At 37.3% G+C, this 20992-nt stretch overlaps 1 protein-coding gene across 4 annotated transcripts in view; it reads left to right on the top strand.

Moving 5' to 3' along the window:
* The window catches only part of CASK (calcium/calmodulin dependent serine protein kinase), a 190190-nt gene that overhangs the window by 34288 nt on the left and 134910 nt on the right, over nt 1-20992 (top strand). For all 4 annotated transcript variants that reach the window (XM_063393045.1, XM_063393044.1, XM_063393042.1 and 1 more), the window contains exon 2: nt 16114-16226. In XM_063393045.1, the coding sequence (XP_063249115.1) occupies nt 16114-16226 (113 nt within the window). The remainder of the gene's footprint in view (nt 1-16113; nt 16227-20992) is intronic.

Below are 20992 nucleotides of genomic sequence, written 5' to 3'. Positions count from 1 at the left end.
AAATTTGTGATATCTGTATTTCTTCACGAGTTGTACATGAAAGCACAGGAGCTACCTTTTTCTCTGTTGGTATCACAGGACTGCTTGGATTACAAATGAAAAACCTCATAAACTGCTTTTTTCTTCTTCCAAACTGACCTTATTTGCTCTCAGTAGAGCAATTGGAAACTTTAATTTAGGCAGGCTATGATGTGGCTTGTAAGATCTTTTTGGTTTTTTCAGTAAATTTTGACAAAGTAGGGAAGGGGCTCTCCTATGTCATTTTGGTAGATGGCAGGGTCCTGTAGCTCTGCATTTCACTCACAGCTCCTGAGGAGCTGAGAGGTGAAGGAGGGATGTCCCCTGTGATTTCCTTCTGTAGCTGATACCAGGGGTTTAACCAGGCAGAGGGGACATGAGTACCAGCTATCATTGCAAACTTGCAGTGAGCTCTTGGGAATATCTGTGCTTATCACCAGTTTTCAAAGCCTTTAGCACATCTTTTCCATATGAACTTTAAAAATGAGACTTTTATGGTACACAGATAATTTTCTTTTTTTTTTTTTGTTTTGTTTTGTTTTTTGTTTTTTGTTAAATTATATCTATGGATTTTAAGTTGTTAAATTGTTAATTTGCCACTATCAGCTGTTGCAAATAGTCTGCATTCTAAATGTGTCCTTCTGTTTCACTTCTGCTGTCTGTAGAGGAATTTTCTCTTAACTTAAATTCAGGACCTGTTATTCCAGATAAAGATCTGATGCACAACATAAAAATATTGATTAAAATATTTTTGTGGGACTGTCTGTTGTTAGATTGTGATCTGAAGCTAAACCTTTGTCAATAGATGGGAAAGACTGATAGGCAAAAAGAGGAGATGGGACATAACTGTGCATTCTAACCAAAAATCCAACTCCTTGCTGGACTAAAGAAACCCTTTATTATAAATCATGAATATAAACTTCATAAAACTGGAATGGGCTCTTCATGTTGCTCTTCAGCTTCCAATTTGCAGTAGTGGAGCTTTCCATGAGGTGAAGAATAGTGATTTCTGCAAATTACACATCAGTAATTGTCAGGAAGAATGGCAGATTTCAGCAGTGCACTGAGTTTACACTTTCATTGGGAATTGACATTTTTAACTGTCCTGAAGAAACAAAAAATGTCTATCCTTGTTGTTCTATTTACACTAATATGCAGATTTTAGCTAATGGGTGAAAAGAGTAGAGAACACAGAATGCTAATGAAAGAGCTTTTAATAGATGACAAGAGGTATCAAAGTCAATCCTACTGAATTGGGTTTTTGCTGTTCTGTGAAGTTAAATCTTGATGTGCTTCAGAGACATGAGCACTTCTCTGTCTTTTAGTCAGCTAAAGTCTGCTGAATTTTGCTCAACTCTAATTTTTACAGGAAGGCTCAATTTATTGACTGATCAGCAGTACATTGTTGATAAAGGCTTCCAAACACTATTACATTTCATATCAATTAAATTATTGGGGTTTTTTCATTGTTGACCCATTGTGTGAGATGCTTTTGTGCTGGTATGCTATAATAATTAAAATATCTAAGGCAGGGAAAGTTGATCCCTCAGATGTGCATTTTATGCAAGAGTGAATTAAACTGAAAACTTACTACGATTGTATCAAGCTTTTTTGTTGGGTTTTTTGTTGTTGTTCAGAAGGCAGTAACTTGGTCTGGTTTCTTGCATACTTGGTTTTTGGAGAATAGGAACATCAGTAGAATTAAATATAGAAGAATGATGTGAGCTATTTAATGATGGCCCAGTAATGCAGTGTCAGATGCACTTAATTTTCAGAGAAGTAAAGCAGATTTTAAAATGATTGCAATAGATTTGACAGGAACATATATTTGCTTTTCTGTGCCACATTTTAGTTATGTGTGCATATATGGGGGGAGGTTTGGGGTGTGAATATATGCATCACATATATCTATGCCAATATATATTATAAAAAAATGTATTCATTCAACTCTTGGAAAGGCTAAATCTGGTTTAGGTATCTCCTTGAAATTGCTGTTGTTTTGAGTGAGTTTTGAATATTAGAGCAGTTTTACCAGGGAGTTTAGTATAGGAATTTCTCATGGTATGCAGGAACCACTGCTTTACATATGTTACCATGTGTTCATTTTAATTAGAGACTTATTTTGGTACTATCAGCCAATAAAGTTTCAATCTTCAGGGGATTGCTGAGGTTCCAGTGAAGCCATAACTTGTTGGAGGAGTTTCTTTGGGGAGACCTCACCTGCAGTGCTGCTCCCAGCTCTGGGGTCCCCAGCCTGGGAAGGATTTGGAGCTGTTGGACAAGCCCAGACGAGGGACACGAAGATGCCCAGAGGGCTGGATCACCTCTGCTTCCAGGAAAGTCGAGGTTGTTCATCCTAGAGAAGAGAAGGCACTAGGGAGACCTTGCTGTGGCCTTGCAGTACTTTAGAGGGGGTTATAAGAAAGATGGAGAGAGACTTTTTACCAGGCCTGTGAGTGGCAAGAGTGTGTGCAACAGTTTTAAACTGAAATATAGAGTAGCTTAAAACTGGATGTAAGTTGGGACGTTCTTTGCACTGAGGGTGGTGAGACATTATGCTTTGGTCCTTATTTCCCTCTCAGTCCCAAAACATAGCCCCATATTAGTAGCTACTATGAAGAAAATGAACTCTCCTAAGTCTGTGAGAGCACATAAGAGTAAAGTGCTCCTTTTCCAGGGTGATCAGCCTGTTGGCACAATTGATTTGCCCTCGTTTTGTGGATCCTATCCCTTCCTAACAGGCCTTAGCTGTCCAAGTTGATCTTGTGCTCCTAAAAGCTGAATAAACCCTTGCTGTCAACTTCAGCTGCATAAACAGTTGCCCAGTTACTGATTCAAAAAGTGCAGGGTGTTTGAAGGGGCTAACAACCATTATAAGCTTTCTTAAAAGTTTTGGAGGCTGCTTGTGATTGTGTTTTGGTTTTCACTTTCACGTGCATCACCCGAAGTATTGGGTGTTGGGTATTTATATTTTTACATCTTTACAAGCAGTGTTGTATAGTTATTTAAAAAGCATGCCAGCAGGGAGTTGTATTCTGTGGTTGAGCAGTCCTCTGTATTCTCTACAGTCTATAGCACTTGTCTTTTTCTCCCTTGTCAAATTGTTTTGACTAGAGAAGCGTAATAAAGAAAATATAGTATGATAATTTGATTTCTTCTTCCCATTTCCCTCTCCCCCATCTTCAACTGCCAGCGCATTTCTCCTCATTCACTTTCTCCTAAATGTTGCCTTTCTTAGCAGTTAACTTCTGGTTCTGTTTTGTGTAGCCTTCAATTCATCTAAAAATATGGTTAGACTTGAATATTCAATGCAATTTCTAGTATAAAGCAGCAGGCTGCTATGGTAGGGTTCCATAGTGTAGATATATACTATTAATCCAAAAGCAATTGGCACTTTTAAATCCTGTTTTGTTCACATTTGTAACCCTATTTTTTGATTACTTGGGATTCTTCAGAGCTTCAGGAATGCGCCATCATTCAAACCAGAGGAGTAGTCGAATTCTCCATTTTTGCCTTTTTGCTGCCAGGGAAGTTGGTGTGGAGATGTGCTTATTTCTCCATGTGTGCACAGCCTGGAACAAAGCTGGAAGCTGCATTTCTGCTGCTGGGCTCCTTTCCAGTGACAGCAGCACCAGCTGCTTGTGGCAGCCAAATGAGCAACGCTTGGGAATGCTTCAAATAGGCACCAGCAAGTTTCTTATTGAACAGTCTCCTAATTCTTCTCTAGGACTTCTACCAGTGTCACTGGATCTTTTTAATTTTGTTTTATTTTAAGAACATTGTTGCACAGGTGGTTTGGTGCTTTGGGACAGTAATTTAGGGAAGGAATTTGATTCTGTGGTCCAGATGAGGAACCACAGCATTTATAACTTCAGGTGAAATCACTTTTGTTTTGATTTGAATTTGAAGTGATGTGACTGAAAGAATACTTTGACTTTTTGCTTTTTGGTGTGAGATCATGGAAACAAACTGAGATCTGCCCATGGATCCAAGGTGTTGCTTGGCTGCTCATTTCACTGTTCAGTTTTTGAACATAAATAAAGGGCAGCTGGAACCTGGTGAAATGTCAGATTCTGTTCCTGACCTGGACCATGGATTCAGCTTCCTATTTTTGTCAATGTCCCAAAGGTCAGATAATCACTTGCAGGAGTGTGGGATGTTTCAGCGTGAGCACTTTATCTGGTCATGCACCAATGGAGTCAATGCTCTGATTCATGCTAATTTTGTATTTCCAGGAGTAATTTGTTGTTTAGTCTTTTCGAAAAGCAGTAGTAAACCCCTTGTCCTCTCCTGGCAGGTTGCTGGCACCCTGTGCTTCCTGGCAGTGGTTCTGGCACAGACTTCAGTACAGCTGTGCTCAGAGCTCACTGGGACATTCATCCAGGCAGCTTTCCCTTTTTGTAGTGAAAAAAAAAAGGAAAATATTGAAAATATTTCTTGAAAATATTCAAGAAAAGTTACTTAAACTAAATTAGTTTCAGTTAACAGTTCTGTTAAATGTTTAGCTATTAGAAAACATTGTGGGTTTTTTAATAAGGGAGTTGTGAAATGATCATGTAATGCATTATGCTCCATGTGTACTAATAATTGTCATGTAGGTGGTTCTGGTTCGCACAGGAATAATTGTCCTGCAGTTAATATGAGAGATTCTGTATGGCTGAGTCTTCATGGTGGCCAGATTTTGCTAAGGAGAGACCTTAAACTTTACTTTGGCACATGAAGAGAAGAGCTGAATTTAAAATTCATGAACAGTTGTTTTACTGGAAGCTGGGAGTTTATGTTCAGATACTTCAGGAGGGTATTTGTTACCATCCAGATATTTAGTTAGGTAAATAGTTCTTTTCAGTTTCAGAGTTTTTATAGTAGCTGCATTAGCTTTTCCCAAGAATTGTAGAATCATGTAATAGTTTAATTGTTGAAGTTAGCAAGAGAGATATTTCCCAGAATCACAGCATATTCTGATTTGGCAGGGACCCATAGGGATCATCGAGTCGAACTCTAAATAAACTACTAAAAATTAACTTATTTCAGTGCAAGAAAAGGCTGAACTAATACAGATGGTGTATAGACTTATTTTTCTAATAGAGATTCCTAGAGTGTTGAAATATAATCCATTCTTAAAAAAAAAATGCAATATATACTTCAAAAAAATTAGGAAAAAACACTTCAAACCAGAAAAAATACCATGACTTCAAACAGTAGTTTATATGCATTAAATATGTGAAATACATATTTCTATGCACTGATTATATGAAATATATATTAAATATTTTAATATAAAATACATATTATACATATAATACAAAATACATAAAAATACAAATTTTTAATATAAGAATACAAGAAACTGCTGTTCAGAAACCCAGAAGATCCAGATAGAGAAATTAAATTTTCCTTATCTGTGATAGACTTTCATTTCACTACATTGTTGAAAACTTCAGACCTTAAGAGGTCAGAATTCATTCATTTCTCCCTTGGAAAGAGAATTCAACAACTTCTATAAATATCATAACCTGAAAGGTTCTTTCCTAATATTGAGCTGAATGTTCTTAATAAATCCCATAATCCTTCCATAATTTAAAATGTTACGAATGACCCTAAAGGCTGATGATTTAGGTAGTAAATTCAATTTCTGCAATACTGGAAGTTCTCCAATATTTTTTAAAGAAAACCTCAAGTATTTATGCTTTTCCATCATTTCATACACAATTTTGATGACAGCTTATGAAATTTAATAGTTTCGAAACACACAAGACAGACTTTCTTTTCCTAGTCCATTAATGTGTTTGGCAGTTCAGAGGCCACACTCCTGTAAGTACAGGAAAGTCTGTCTGGATCAAGATGTTTCAGGTAATTTGGCTTTATTGATCAATGCTGCAATGGAGAACTTTTTCACTTAGAAACTTGGTTGCTCTTACTGGCCTCAATAACTTCTCTTTATTGCTTCCAGAGGATCTTGTGAATTGGTATGCACATAAAAATATCCCTGAACCTGTGTTTGTTAGTGGCAGCCAGACTGAATTGAGATGTTTGTTTTGGTTTGCTTTTCTTGGGTTTTTTTTAAAAAACAAGAATTAATATCGAGCTATATAGGAAGCAATTTCAATTGATCAGACTGTCAGAGTAAATTCTGTTTAGCTCTGTGTGTGTGTTATGAAAATATTACTTTGTTTGACCACTGCTGTCTTTCAAGTTTTAGACTTCACTGTGTAGTGGTAGGAAATTAAATAGGAGTTTTGTAGTTAGTCAGATACGGGGAACAGAGAGGCCCTTAAAGGAATGCTGATTTTTTTGCATATAATACAATATAAAGGTGATACATTTTCAATTTTGAGGAACTGTCATATGTTACCACAGACATAATAGCAGTATTTAAATGAGTTTGTTTCCATTAAAAATGTTGAGTTTCTTCTCTACCTCTGTAGTGGCCTATGCAAGTTAGATGTACTTTTGTCCTTTGTAATAAACCTGTAGGAAGCTTTGTAAGGGATTTTGTTGGGGCAGCTGAATTAGTGCTGGTGTATTCCAAGCAATGAGAAAAACACTTTAATGAATTAGGTCTTCCAGTGCTTCTCTCTGACTTCCCTCTTGTACTTTGAGTTGCCGGCATTTATTAACACAAACAGGATAGCAATATCCTAAATCTAAGTAGTCTGTTTTGGATTAAAGAAGAAATTAACACAGGGCATTCAGAGAAGGAATGGTGTAAAAATGAAGGTTTGTCTTTGGCCAGTTTTGGATTAGATGTCTGTCAGGTTATTTTAAAATTAAAAAGTGCTAAATTGAACTGTACTATTATAGTTAAAGTATCCTTCTTGCAACATTTGAGGGTAGTGCAGAGGAGGACCTGGACACCATCCAGAAAGGACTTTAGCAGTGGAAATTATGAACTTCTAAAATAGGACTCAGCACTTGAGAATGGAAAAAGTAGTAACAACCTGTGGGGTAGATGGAGGCTGGTTGACTCAACAACTCACCAGAAGAATGCAGCTATAGTAGATGGCTCAATGATCTGTGTGTCAGCAAGGCAAGTACAGGATTGTGTACCAGGCACAATATTTCCAGCAGTGAAGAAAATATTGTTAGCATTGTGAAAACTCTTGCTAGGACCTCATCTGGAGATCTACTCATGGTTCTGATTGCTTTTGTTAAGAAAAATTAGAAGTGGAACAGGTGCTAGGAAGAGATTCTGGAATGAGAGACTGTCATTAAAAAAAAAAGCTTTTTGTTAGGCTTGCATAAATCTGTGAGAGAGAGTAGAGGAAATAGTGTGTAAGCTCAGTTTTGTTAGCAGGACTAATAGATTTAAAGTGGACATTAAAGTCATAAAGGGGAAGTTAAAACATAACCAGAATGCAGGGGGAGAGACGGTGTAGGGAGTGGTTAATGCATCTACATTCACCTGAGGGTGTAATTTCATGAAGGAGTTTTTGACAACTGGGGTGCCTGACATATTCCTGTTTTTATTACTCATCTTGCCACATGTGCTGCATGCAATCAAAACCAGTTGTAGCAGCAGCACCAGTGACACAGTGGAGGCAGCTGTGTGTGCATTTACCAGGGCTCTCAGATCAGTTCCTTTGCTTCACTGCATGGGTGCAGGTCCCACTGGGGGCTGTAGGACCCTGTGAAAGATCATCGTGGTCTGAGCTAAGGTCCAGCTTTGGCAGCAGCAGTGTCCTGACCCTGCTCTTCCTTCCTGGGTCTGGCTGTCTGGACACAGCTCTTTGCACAGCTGTGCTTTAAGCATCTGCCCTGAATGAGAAATAACACAGTAAAAAAAGGAGAATTGGTTTGTCTGGGGTATTTTGAGTACTTTTAGTTTCTCCTTTGATTCGGTTGAGTGTAACCATGCCCAAGCTGTCCTGGGATGATGCAGTAGCCAGAGGGGCTGCTGGTTTGGTCAGTGCTCTGCTGAAGAAATGCTGGTGAGGCCGCAGCCTGGGATGGAACAAGGCTCTGGAACATGTGAATGGGATAAAAAAGTTCTTTGAATGGAAAAAGAGAAAAATAGTGATCATCATCTCCAGCTGATGAGCCGAGCCTGAAGGTGCTCTGCATCTCTTCTTTTGAAGGCAAAGCTATTATGTTTAATATACTCCCTTTTGTTCCTGTTATTGAAGTGGGTTTTTTTTGACACATTCCTTCATTCTTGCTGCTTTTCTCCTCACTGTTGAATGATTTAATATCTGAAGTAGTTTTACATTTTTTTTCTGTTTTCATTCACATTCTTTTTCTTGGCAAGGAAGAGAAACAGGCAAAACACCTGGTCACATATTAAAGGAGACTGTTAGGAGAGCAGCATCAGTTTTTCTGAACACTCTTGAGCTGCTGCTTTTGGTTCAGCTGCTGGTATGTTGTGTTTTTCTGTGAAGTGTTACAGAATGTTTGGGTGTAAAAAGAAAATTTTGAGGATTTTGTTTCTATGCGTTTATTCCAGTATTCCCTGGAAACACTGGAAATTTATCAGTGGACAAAGCTTTGCTTATTTCTCCCCTCTCCTGTTCAAGTTGTGGGATCTGTGCTTTGATTACCAGCCTTCACTGGCCCAAAATCACTTCTTGTGTGAGATACAGATTCTCATCTACCTCAAGGTGAACCAGAGAGAGAGTTATATTCGTCATCAGTTTCTTGAGTTCTTTATTGCTGAGGAGGAAGAATGTTTCATTTCAGCTTAATGAACCAGTTTTGATTCTTTCATACCAAGAGTTTAAAAACCAGTCAAAAAACCCCTATTAGAAGGTTCCACTTTCTGAGATCCTCATAATTATTTATACCTCAGGAAATGTCTCATCATTTACCTGTGTATGCTTAGTAGATACACGCCAAAAAATCATTTTTGTTCCTTCTTTCATCCATCTGGAAATGGGACAAATAACCCAGTCACTTCCTTGAAGATTCATTCTGGAATCATAGTTTTGGACCTGTGTGCTTGTTCTAGGAAAGTGAAGAGTGTCCAGTGTGTAATCTTGCAGCAAAAGCAAATTAGTGAATCATGGAAACATACTATCAAGGAAGAAATGAGCTAAAAAAGGAATCTGCGGAGCCAAGAGCCTGAACTCCTTAAGGAGTCTTCTGAGTAATTACTTGAATTTGAGGTCTTGACCCTTCTCTGGGAAATGACCTTTAATGAAATGAAAAATAGCAAGTAAGGGAAGATCTGAGGACAGGCTCTAGGAGGCTGCTGTGTGTCAGAAGCTGTTGCTTGTGTTTGGAGCAGTCTCCACCCTGCAGTGTGAGCCAGCCTGACCTTGCCATGCTGTGCCCTCCTGTGTGTGCCCTGTGTGCCCTGGGAGCCCCAGCAGCTCCTCTTGGACCCTGTGCCAAAATACCTTGAAAGAAGTGCATTTCCTATTTCTCTACCTGCTACAGCTGCAGCGTTCAGAGCAATTCTTTTACGACCATGAAACCTCTTACTACAGTATTTACTGAAAACAGATTTTGCTTGTCTTTTGTTGAGGTAAATAATTATTTGCAAATGTTTGGTTTTGAAGAGGGAGATTGTTTTCTTAAAAAAAAAAAAACAAAACATGGAAGTATCATTTTTGATAGCAACAAGTACATGTTCTGCTAAAATTTATTAAGCACATCCCTTCAGAAGTACCCTCCAGCTTAAACCGTTTTGTGACTCTATGAATAAAATAGGAGAATTGACAAGGGTAAGGTCAATGTTAACAGGTAATTGTGAAATTCAGAAAATGAAGTATATGTGAACATAAAAATACTTTCTGAATCCTTTCTGTGTGAAGAATGCTGTAGGAGCCTGGTGCTGAAATATTTATTTCATGGTAATAGAATAGCGAATTTAGTGAGCATCTTATCTCAAAGATCTTCCTTTTCCATACCCTAATATCCCAGCCAGTCATTGTAAAAGAAGAGTTGTTTACAAACTAAAGATACATTAAATATATTTTTTACATACCAGCATCTGTGTATCACGTATGTGTGCCTAAGAAATTTGGTAAATATATAGAATGTTTGATAAAATGATTCTGACTTTTTTTGCTTGATAAGAGGAAAAATCAGACCACAAACTTAGCATTTTTATTGGTAGAGGTGGCTGATCATTTAAGGATAGCTTATCCCCCTTTTAGCTTGGAGATGTGAAAGGCAGGACAGCAGAAGAAATCTCTTTCTATCTGTATTTTGCTTTTTATATGCTTATATACAAAACCATAGGAACAAACTTCTGAATTACTTCAGAAAATCTCTAAAAATGAAGGTAAATATTTTTTTCAGTTTGCTGCATGAAGTCTAAGCATACCCTAAGGTTTTCTTGGGGAATATTTCCCTTTCCCAAGCACTGGAGTGCTGCTCCTTTTCTGGTTTTCTTGTGGATGAAAAGCAATGGTTAAGATTTAGTGTTATATATTCTTTTTTGTTTTTCTCTTGGATTAATATAAGAAAGAATCTATTAATATGTATCCATATTAGGATGAGATCCACTGAACTGCCATCTTATGCTTTGTCCTTTATAGATTTCACCCTAAAGCTGAGTTTAAACACAGTGTTGATTTCAAAGATGTGAGCTATTGAAAACTAGAAATAGATAGAATGTGATAGAAATATTGCTGTCTGAAAACTCAGTTTTCTGGCTTTTACTGGAATATCTTAATTTTCTAAAGTATCAGATCTTCAACCCAAATGTTCTTCTGTGCCGTAGTCATCATAATGCATTATTTTAAATTTTCCTTTGAGAATAAAACAAAAAGTGTCAAGCCAGCATTGCCAGCGATGGCTTTCTAAATGTGGATGCCCTCTAATCTGAAGTACTATTTCACAGGAAGATTCAATCACTATTTTAAGCTTCAGTGCCATGTGTAAATGAGCTGATAATTGGAGGTTTAATTAATTTTGGGAATACTTAATTTTCGAAAGAGGTTCACTTCAATTAAAGGCAAAGAGAAAGTTAAAGAACAAATATATGTTATAAATTGGGTGGATGAGTGAAGAGGAAAAAAGATCTGTCTCTTTAAATGTAGTAGCAGATTGTTTTCTTCCCAATAATTGTCACCAATTTGAATACAACTGTTTTGAAAGTATTAGCCATGTTAGTACAAAGCAGTGTTTGCTGCTTAGGTAAGCAAATGTACAGCCTCTAAAAAAAAAAAAAAAAAAAATCTGGCTATAAATGTCTTTTTATGAGTATACAACTATGGTATCTTATTGCAACAAACTGATAAAACCCTTTGTAGAAAACGCTGATCTTGATCTAAACACTTGATCTAAAATGTTGAATTAAGTTGACTTTAGGACCTGTGTTGCATGTTTCAAGTTCTTAACTACTAAATCTTGTTTAATAAGGAGAAGCAGTCCCAGGTGTTTTACTTCTAAATGGAAGGTCATTTTTAAAGGAGCACTCTCTTCAGTGGAGGAGATATTGCTCATTATTTGGGTTTTTTTTCTGTCAAAATGTTCAACTTGTGTTTCTTACCTTTTTTTAACTTAATGAAGAAGAATGAGAGATCCAAACCACCTTGTTTTATTTAAAGTTCCTAAAAAAATTTGGACTCACTTGGAAGAGATGTTGAGCAAGTTCATGATATGAACTGATATGATCCAAAATCTCAAATTTTGAGGCTCTGAAGCAAGGGGGTTCAGGAAGTGTCTTTACAGGAATTCCATTCCCACAGTTCAGCTCAGTTCATTGAGAGACACGGGAAGGAAGCAGGCTGTGGTGTATTTCAACCACAACCAATACTCCTTCTTGCAGACCACCAGAGGTTGAAGGAAAGGAGATAAGAAGCAGAACAGACAGATGAATTGACAGGATTGTAGTATAAAAAGATAGTTTGCAATATATCGGTTTATGATCGTTGTCCTTGAAGTCCCAATGACACACAAAGTAAAATAATTTAAAGTGAAGGAGATGATAAAAAAGGCTTTGATGTTATCAAAGTTCTAGGATTTTTATTCTAATTCAGGTGTTGTATTCCTGAAGGAGAGAGTAATTAATAATTGATTTTCTTGAAGTTTGTGTCTAGCTGATAGAAAATTAACTGCTCTGTGCTAGACAGTAAAGTTATCATCAGAAAATAGTTAAGGTACTGTTAAGGTTACATCAGGCCTGCTCTGCTAATTTGAAATTTTGGAGTCATGAAGACACATGAGACAACCTCTTTTGGTTTAACATTTCAAGCCACATGTTCTGGCCTATATGTCCTCACTAACCTCATTAATGTAACACTTGGGTTTGCATCTGCATAAAGCAGCAAAACTCCTCATGCATCCCAGCTTTAATTTCATACATTGTGGATTTTGGCATACATTGTAGGTGGGACTCCCAAGTGTTCCAGGTGTTGGAATGTGCTGCTTCCAACCTTGATAAAGTATCAGTGAAGTCATCTGTCCTTTCTGCTTGTTTGCATGTTTTAAGGATCCTCATATTTGAGCTGGTGTAGTCTCTGGTGTGCAAGAGAGTCTCTGACTGCAGAGAAAGATTTTGCAAGATCAGGTTATGTCTTTTAAAGGTAGCACAGAGAGAAATGAAATATAAAGCTCGTGACATGATTACAGTTTGTGTGACTTAGAAAATGAAGTCTTACTGTTAATAAATAAGCAGTCTTATCTATCTCTGACAGCTTTGGTGATTGTGTCTGGGGTTACAGTTGTTCCTTCCCCAGTCTGTGTCACCTCTGTACTTTAGATCTGTAAAATTCGAGCTGCAGAGTTGGCAAAATGAGCTTTAGAAATTGTCATTTAGAGAGGATGTGAGAGACATTTCCCCATCTGCAGGCACAACTGTTGAACAGCTCCTCATCTCAGCTGAGAGACGAATTGTTGTGGTTCCTTTCCTTGCTGGGTGGTTTCAGTGCTGAGACTCAGGGTGGCCTGAAAGGCTTTTGTTACTCAGCTTCTGAATAAGGCTTGAAGCTCTTGTGTTGGGAAACATGGATTCTTCTTTTCTGACTCGGGTTATACAGCATCACCGTGGGCTGTTACAACTTAATTTGTAAACTTGCTGTGTGCCATTGCAGCTGGAGAGGACTAACTGCAACCATAATTTATTTGAAAGTTCCTTTGTGTTACCTGGCATGTGGAAGTGATGGTGTCTGCTTAATTGATCAGGACATGTCTTGTTAGTGATTTAAAATTATCTAAAATTGGACTGTTCAAGCTTTTGTTACGATGCTATTGCCATGGGATGCCTTCATCTAATGTAGTGTCTTAACAGTATTTTGAGGCTATGTGTAGCTTGAGTATTAGAGAGAGTTGGAAGTCTGAGGTTTGTAAACAGCTGAGACTTTCTTCAGGTTGTGTTTAAAAGTATTTTTATTTCTGTATGAAACTGCTGTATTGTTTCAATAGAATGAGTTAATTGTGGGTATCCCTGAATTCATGGAATCATAAAATGGATTGGTTTGGAAGGGACTTCAGTGATCATTTAGTTCTAGCCCTAGTTCTTGTATTGTGTGCTTCACAGCACATTTGACTTATTTTGGTGTCTTTGACATTCTTCAATCCAAGTAGAGAAGTCTCTGTCATAATCATAGTGAAGTTTCAATATGGCCATAAATTTTGAGACTGTAGGGGTGTCTCTGTACCTTTTCTGTTACAGAACTGAATAAAATCTCTAGATTTTTTTTCCCAGATTTAATATGCAGGAAGGAAATTACTCAAGTCAGGATTTTAAAATGTTAGTAGATAATGGAAGGAGAAATCAGGGCATGGTTGTAGAAGATAAAGGTGGGTTACACACAGATCTGATCCTCTCAGAGCTGCAGTTTGTAGGCTTCTTTTGAATTTATGATTCCTCCAACTCTCTTTGTCTGCCCAAAGCACATACACACATTGTGGTGGCTGGGCAAGCTCTCCTGCCCAGGCTTGGCAAAACCAGGAGATCTAAAAGTAGCTCAGCCAACAGCAGGAAATATTGATCATAGGGTTTGGGTGCATTAACAGAATTTGGAGATCTACAAGTAAGGATATGGTCTTGTGAGAAATACTTGCACTCCATTATCTACTTGTCTATATCAGAATATGTTAAAAGCATTATTCAATGTCTCCAGAAAACCTTTGGGGGAGAACAATGACAATGAAAAGAAAAAGGATCATTTTAATTAAATACATTTAGTTTCTAGTGATTTATGACAATTAGAAGTGAAAGAAGGTATTGCCAAAGTTATTCCAAAGCTGTGGTTTAGGTTTTAAAATGTTTTTAGATTAGCATAATCTAAATGTATTTATACTATATTTAAGCAGTTTTACTTTGAAAGCTAAAAGAGAAAGCAGGAACTTGGAATAAGAAGTTGACACTGATCTGTATAAAGTAGAACCTTTTCATAGAAGATGGCGTTTTGAAACACGGAGGAAGGTTTCTAAGTCAACAGCTGTATCCTTCCACTGACAGATGAAATCAAGTTGAACCTTTCTCATTTAATGATGAAAGTGGATTTCTATGTATTAGAGGCTTATTTGATCATCTTTTTAAAAATACCTGTGGTAATTTTTGGTGAAAGAGCAAATACTGAATAATAGTGGGGTGTGGATTCAGAAGAGAAAATTGTCATCAGTATGGGGGATTTCATTGTGTTTGGAGCAAGGAAAGAAGAAGGAAAACAAATATTAATTTTCTTGAGTAGTTGATTCTGTCTGAATACATCACATGTCCATAGTTGTGCTAACAAATATCTTCCTTACTTGTATTTAGATTTGGATTCATTGATTGATACACGAATACTTTTGGTATTCGTGTTCTCTGTCAGAAATAATCCTATTTCAAGAAATCTTTGCACGTACAAAGAGTACAAAACCTGGATTTTAGCTGTGTGAGTGCAGGTTTGGCAGTGTGATGAATTACACACTTCAGATGATCTGGTGTGTAAAGCAATACCAAAAGCCAGTTATTAAGGTTTGTAAGTGCCCTCAGAGGGACATTTCTGTCTCCTCAGGGTCCCTTTTATTTTGAGAATGGTGTTGCTTTGCAATCTCATTGCTCAGAAACTTGTCAACTAACTTCCAGTTCCTTGTTTGAATGGAAGAATTTGTCTTTCACGTTATATTAAAGCATTTATTTTACTCAGCAGGTGAATGTTCACTCAATAAACAAGCTTCTGAACAAAGGCTCTTTCCATCCTCAAATTTTCCCTCACATCTTTTTGAGAAGGCATTAAAATGGATTTCTTTAGAACTCACCTGTCTATCATTAAATAGGTAGCAGAAAAAAAAGGATTGATTTACCACAGCTAGTGCACTCTTGAAACAATCCTATTCTGTTTTCATAACATACTAATATTTCATGTTTGAAAGCTTGACCTACCCTGTTTATCTGATGGTATTGGTTGTTATTAACATTGGACAGAAGATTCCATACTATAAGTTAAGGCACCAAGAACTTAGATCATCTACTAAAAGGTGCTTCCAAAAATACATACTTGTGCTGGTGGTTTTTAAAAGGTTGCCATTATTCTAACTGATGTTTTGGCAAATGTAGCTCCAATTTCAAAAAATAACTACTCTTTTTTATTTGAGTGCAATAGTAACATTTGTCTGAACTAATTCTGGTCTTTTCATCTGTAATTTCCAGGATACTCTAAGTGCCATAGATGAGAGAAAATCATGAGCTTTTGTGGAATTTCAAAGTACTGTAATGGAGGTGGTTTGTATCTAGTGATGCCAAACTTGGAATAAACCTTGTGTGTGCAGAACAGACAGACTGAAACAGCTCACAGTCCTGTTACTCTGGCCATTGTCCATTATCCTTTCCCAGATTAGGACTGAAAGAAGGAATGGGTTTCTCACTTCTGTTTCTCCTCCCTATTTGGATTTTGCATCTAAATACAGTCCACCTAAAATTTAATAATGATGATGTCAGTTACATATTACATAAGGTTTCTAGGAGTATAGCCTTTCTAAAGGGGCAGGGTAAGAGAATATGTCTTTAATACAAGAAAATATTGAACTCGTATGATGCTCTTTACACCCATCTAGAGTCAGAACTGTTCATTTTACATTTAATGGGCAGCAAGGACGAGAGGTGTATTCTGTGTGAACACCACACTTGAATGCACAAACCCAAACCTTGCTGAGGAGTGAGGGAGCTGTAGCAGAGTGAGGAGGAGTGTGGTTGTTCACTGCTGCTGTCTCTGTGTGCAGGGGTCCCTTCAGCGTCGTGCGGCGATGCATCAACAGGGAGACGGGGCAGCAGTTCGCCGTGAAGATCGTCGATGTAGCAAAATTCACCTCAAGTCCTGGATTAAGCACAGAAGGTAAGAATTAATAATTAATCCAACTCCCAGCACACAGGTTTGTTTGATTTGTCAGTCTTTCCTCTGTTTGCTCTCTTTATGACTCTTTCTGGTTTTCTACAAGTTTTCAAGCAAGGTTGTATATCTCAAAGTTAGCTTAGTGCTTGCATTTCTAATCTTTAGTAGCTTCTACGTATATTAAGTGGTGATCATAAATATTAGAAAGTTAGGTCTAAGCCATTTCTATTTCTGTTTGGAGTTTTTCTTAAGAATTTGAATTTTGTGAAGGAAAAAGTAGTTCTGAGTCAAAAAAGCGTACACGGGAAGTAAATCAAGAACACGAGTTTTGTTTTTACTAGTCTAAACTTAGCAAGTAGTTTGCTATAAATGGGTGAAGACATGCTATTAAAGTGCAAAATTATACAAAAATATATTTTTCATATAGTCAGGATTACAGGCAATGCTGCAGAACTGCTACAGTGTAAACACGAGGCTGTTACTCTCTAACATTTCCTATTTTAGATTAAAACAATCTGTGTTTTACAAGTTGAATATACAATTTGTGTGTCCACGAAGTTCTTCTTTTACCCTGCATGGAGAAGGGTGTTGGCAGCTGAGTGACGCTGTACTCTCCATGTCCTGTGTATTTTTCCTGGAGAATATATTCTTTTTACAGTAATGTTTTTAGGGAGTTCCACTGATGCCATTGAAGTCCTTGTGAACCCAACTTCAGCAAAAAAGGGTCAATGACTTTTGTTGGTATTTATAACAAACAATATCTTGAGCCTTAATGACTAGCTTGATTTACAAGGTAAATCACAGGTCTTGCTTCAAATTTTGCCAGATATTTTCATTTAATAATGCCATTGCTGTTGCTTTTTTCTAGACCTCTAACAAAATATAAACCACATTTTCCATAATAGTCAGCTTCTGATTAGCTCCATCATGGTTTTGGCAAGTTATACCAAAACCATTGCATTCTGAGCTAGGTGAATGTTTATTAAATGATTTGATATTGTTTTAAAAAGTTGTGTCCATATTCTTTTTCTTTCTAAGCCTCATTTGAACTGCTGGTAATAGGGCACATTTCTACCTTTGGTGGAATATTGCCTTCCTGGCCCCATAGCACTAAAATTCAACCATTTGGGACCATAAAGAATTTCTGAAAAGGAAAATAGTCAGGAGGAGAAAAAGAAAAGCCAAGAGTTATAATAGATTCACTGAAAAAAGGGTAAATGTGGACAATTTCTGCCTGGGACTAAAGAATAGGCTTGAGAGTATATTAAGAAATCTTGGGGTTTTTCCAATTCCACTTTTGTTGTATTGTTGTGATTTTAATTCAAGGTAGCAGGTCATTGAGGTATAATCATAAACATTTTATGGGTTTAGTGGTGCTTTGTTTTGTTTAGTGGTTTTGGTTTTCGATTGTTGTTTGGGTTTTTTGTTGTTGTTTTGGGGTTGATTTTTTTAAAGGTTTTGAATTATTATGCCTTAGATTTGTAATATTAAGACACAAAGACACATAAATGTGAGAGTGTGGAGTAAGTTCTTACCTCTACATAAGAATGTGAATTTTTTACAAACTCTTTCCATCTTCTGTACTCTTCGATTTTCCTCTGTTTTTCATTTGGCTTGTTTTTCAGTTGGGTCTTCGGGGGTTTTTTTGTACCTCTACTCTATCCAGGTTCTAGAGGGGGTTTAAAGATTTTTTTCTAGTTAGTTTGTTTGGATTTTTGTTTATTTCTGGTATGGCATTCCTTAAGCTCAGTGATGGTATTGGTATAAAGTAAATATACCTGTGAGGAAGCTGTCTGTAAACTGTGTTAAAGTGTGAGCTGTAATGAAGTGATAAGATTAACCCTTGGAGATATTCTTTAACTTGAAGTTTTGGCCTCTGCAAGTTTAATTTGCTCTTGAAGGTTATTTTGCACAACTCCACCTCCAGTCTTTCTTTGAGGTACAGGAGTGGGAGAACAGGACATTCTGCATGTGATGGAGCTGATGACAATTCCTTCCATTAATTCACATATACCTAGAGTGCTTAGAGCTAAAGGTCCAAATATGCCTCCACACTTTCAGATTCAATCTAAAAAGTCTTTGTTCTTGAGTGCTTTTACATAAATACCCATGTAGGATGATGTGTTATGGGTAAGAACTTCATTTTTGTTTGTCAGCAGTGTACTCTTGTGGCAAAGGCAGCCAACTGCAGAGCAGAGCATTGCAGAGGGGTAGCCAGCAAGGCAAAGCAAGGGATTGTTCCCTCTGCTCATCCCTGGTGAGGCCACACCTGGAGCTCTGTGTGCAGCCCTGGTTTCTCCAGTACAAGAAGAGCAATGATGTGCTGGCAGGAGTCCAGCAGGGATGAACTGAGAAGCTGAGATGAGATTTGGTGTTGTCTTCAATTATTTCATGAAAGGATATAGAGCAGATGGAGCTAAACCCTTGATTGGGGCATACAGTGGAAAGACAAAATGCCATGTGGACAAATTGCAACATGAAGAAATGGCAATTAGAGACAAAGAAGAGAAAAATCTGCGCCTGATTTCACAGAGAGTTTGTGGAGAACATCCTCAGAGATGCTCAGAAGTGGATTGCATGAGGCCCCAAGCTGCCAGGTCTGTTTTGACCTGCTTGGGGCAAGAGTTTGGACTAGGTCCCCTCCAGAGGGTCTTTCCAACCTAGATGATTCTGTGGTGTTTGTAGCAACAGTCTCCGTTTAATCTGTGGGCCAATATAGTTGCAATACTATATAGGGAGAAAATTCAGGCATAGCAGTACTGTGCTAAAAAAGAGATAATTTTAAACTAGTTTTGATACAATTTCAAAAACTAATTTTAATTTCTTTAACCTGTGAGGTGGCTTGGCACCAAATATGTTTTAAAGGGACTATTTTCTAAACAATTCATTTAGAAAAATACATGCTGGTGTCTTACAATAAGGGTATCTCCCTACCAGGGTAACAAAAACAAGCTGAAAAGCTTCTCCAGGCTGATGTGTTAGCAGTTGGTGATATTGTGGGCATTTGTGGCATGTGATGGAGAAGCCACTAGGTCACAAGACAAACTTTTATCAGGTCTGGTGTTCTTTCCATAAGGCTGCTCAATACTCATAGCATATATAGACACAGACATCTCAAGTGATTTTTGTGTCTCGCTGCATCTCTGCAGTGGTTTGATAATAGCAGGGAAAATTCATGCTATGTAACAATGCCTGACAGCCAGCAAATCTAATCTAGGCTAAATTCTATTGGATTTATGTATTAGTATTCATGGTCTCGCATGTTGTGTATCATCAATCTCTGTAGTGTTGTAATTCAACCATATTAATGAAGTATATTGACACCTTGTCACTGTTCAAGTGGCCACGTGATCTGCTGGATTAATGGGGGATATTTTACATGGTGACAGATTCTACTACAGCTCGCTCACATCACAGAGATACAAAAAATCAAAATTAAGAAAATGTGAAGGTTGAATATTTTTAGACATAAGAATCTCTTTTGTACTGTTCAGTTGAGAGAATCCATGTAAAAGAGTACTTGATGCTCTCAGAAGCCAGTAGTAGTAGACTCACTGAAGTCTAAAAAAATATATATCAGTGTAAATAAACTTATTTTCAAGTACAGCTCTTAGTTGCTATACTTAGAGCATTTGGTAGAGAAAACTGTGAGAAGTGTGTACCTTATTTCTGAATTTGTTACAGCTCACATCTTAGTTTGACTGTCCATTTCCTCTGCTGCTCTCTTCACATCCCATGCATTTTCTCTTGTCTTTTGTTTTTCTCTGCACAGCTTGCTTGTCCAATTTTTAGTTACCTGCTCTAACATCAAATATCTCTTAAGTGCAGGCACATTTCTCAGGAAGAGAATGGTGATCAGTCCTTACTACTTAGTAAAAGCCAATACACATTACTTATCTGCCTTTTCTTAAACACAGTGTGCTTTCTTGTAACATGTTCAGTGTTTTTTAAAGCAATTTAAAGCACAGTGTTCTGTGCTTGCAGTGCATTGAAGTTGTTTTTCAGAATTTAATTCAACATATATTAGATTCTCATACCTGTAATTCATTTCTATAGAAGTGTCCTCACAAAGAAGGTGATTACCAGTTCTTCTCCAGCCTTCTAATAGTCTACACCTCATTTATTAGATTGATGTATGTGGTTGATATACAGGTTTGTGTGTATTCAGGCTGCTGTGAAGTTGAATAAATAAGCTGATAAGGAAAGACTGAAGTTTGCTTCAGAGCCCAAACTGGTTCTTCTGGAAGCAGGCAGTGAAGACAGTCTGCAAAATGCTTTTGTCTGTGACAAAGAACAAAACTGTAGCCAAGAAAGCAATGTTTTAAATACAATTCTTCTAGCACAGAGAGGGGCAGGATTATTGAATCAAAACTGGCCTTGCTATGGATCATCCACTTTAGGAGAAGAATTCCCAAATTATTTAATGGGGAATTGGAATGAAAACTGGAAGGGTTTTGTTGTGTTTTAGTTACTACCTTGTGGGGGTTTTTTTCCCACAAAGGGGCCACAGATCTTAGCCCTGACTTTCGGACTGTGAGTGATTTTCTTGAAGTTGAGACCCTACTGTTGCTCTGCTTACTTCATTAAACAGCTTACCATTGTCGGTTTTCTTATTTTTATTTCTTTAATTTGTTCAGGCTTTCATCTTTTAGAATCATTTTGTAAGGGCAGTGTTTGCAAAAGGCTTTATTTAGTTCAGAGTGAAGTTGCATGACAGCATCTTTAACTTTTGGTGCTGGAAGGCTGTAGTGAATCATAAGTTATTTTTC

Source organism: Prinia subflava, chromosome 3 (genome assembly GCF_021018805.1).
Source record: "Prinia subflava isolate CZ2003 ecotype Zambia chromosome 3, Cam_Psub_1.2, whole genome shotgun sequence".
Classification (NCBI taxonomy): Eukaryota; Metazoa; Chordata; class Aves; order Passeriformes; family Cisticolidae; genus Prinia; species Prinia subflava.
The sequence above is the reverse complement of the archived record's forward strand: the minus strand, read 5'-3'. Positions and strand labels throughout refer to the sequence as shown.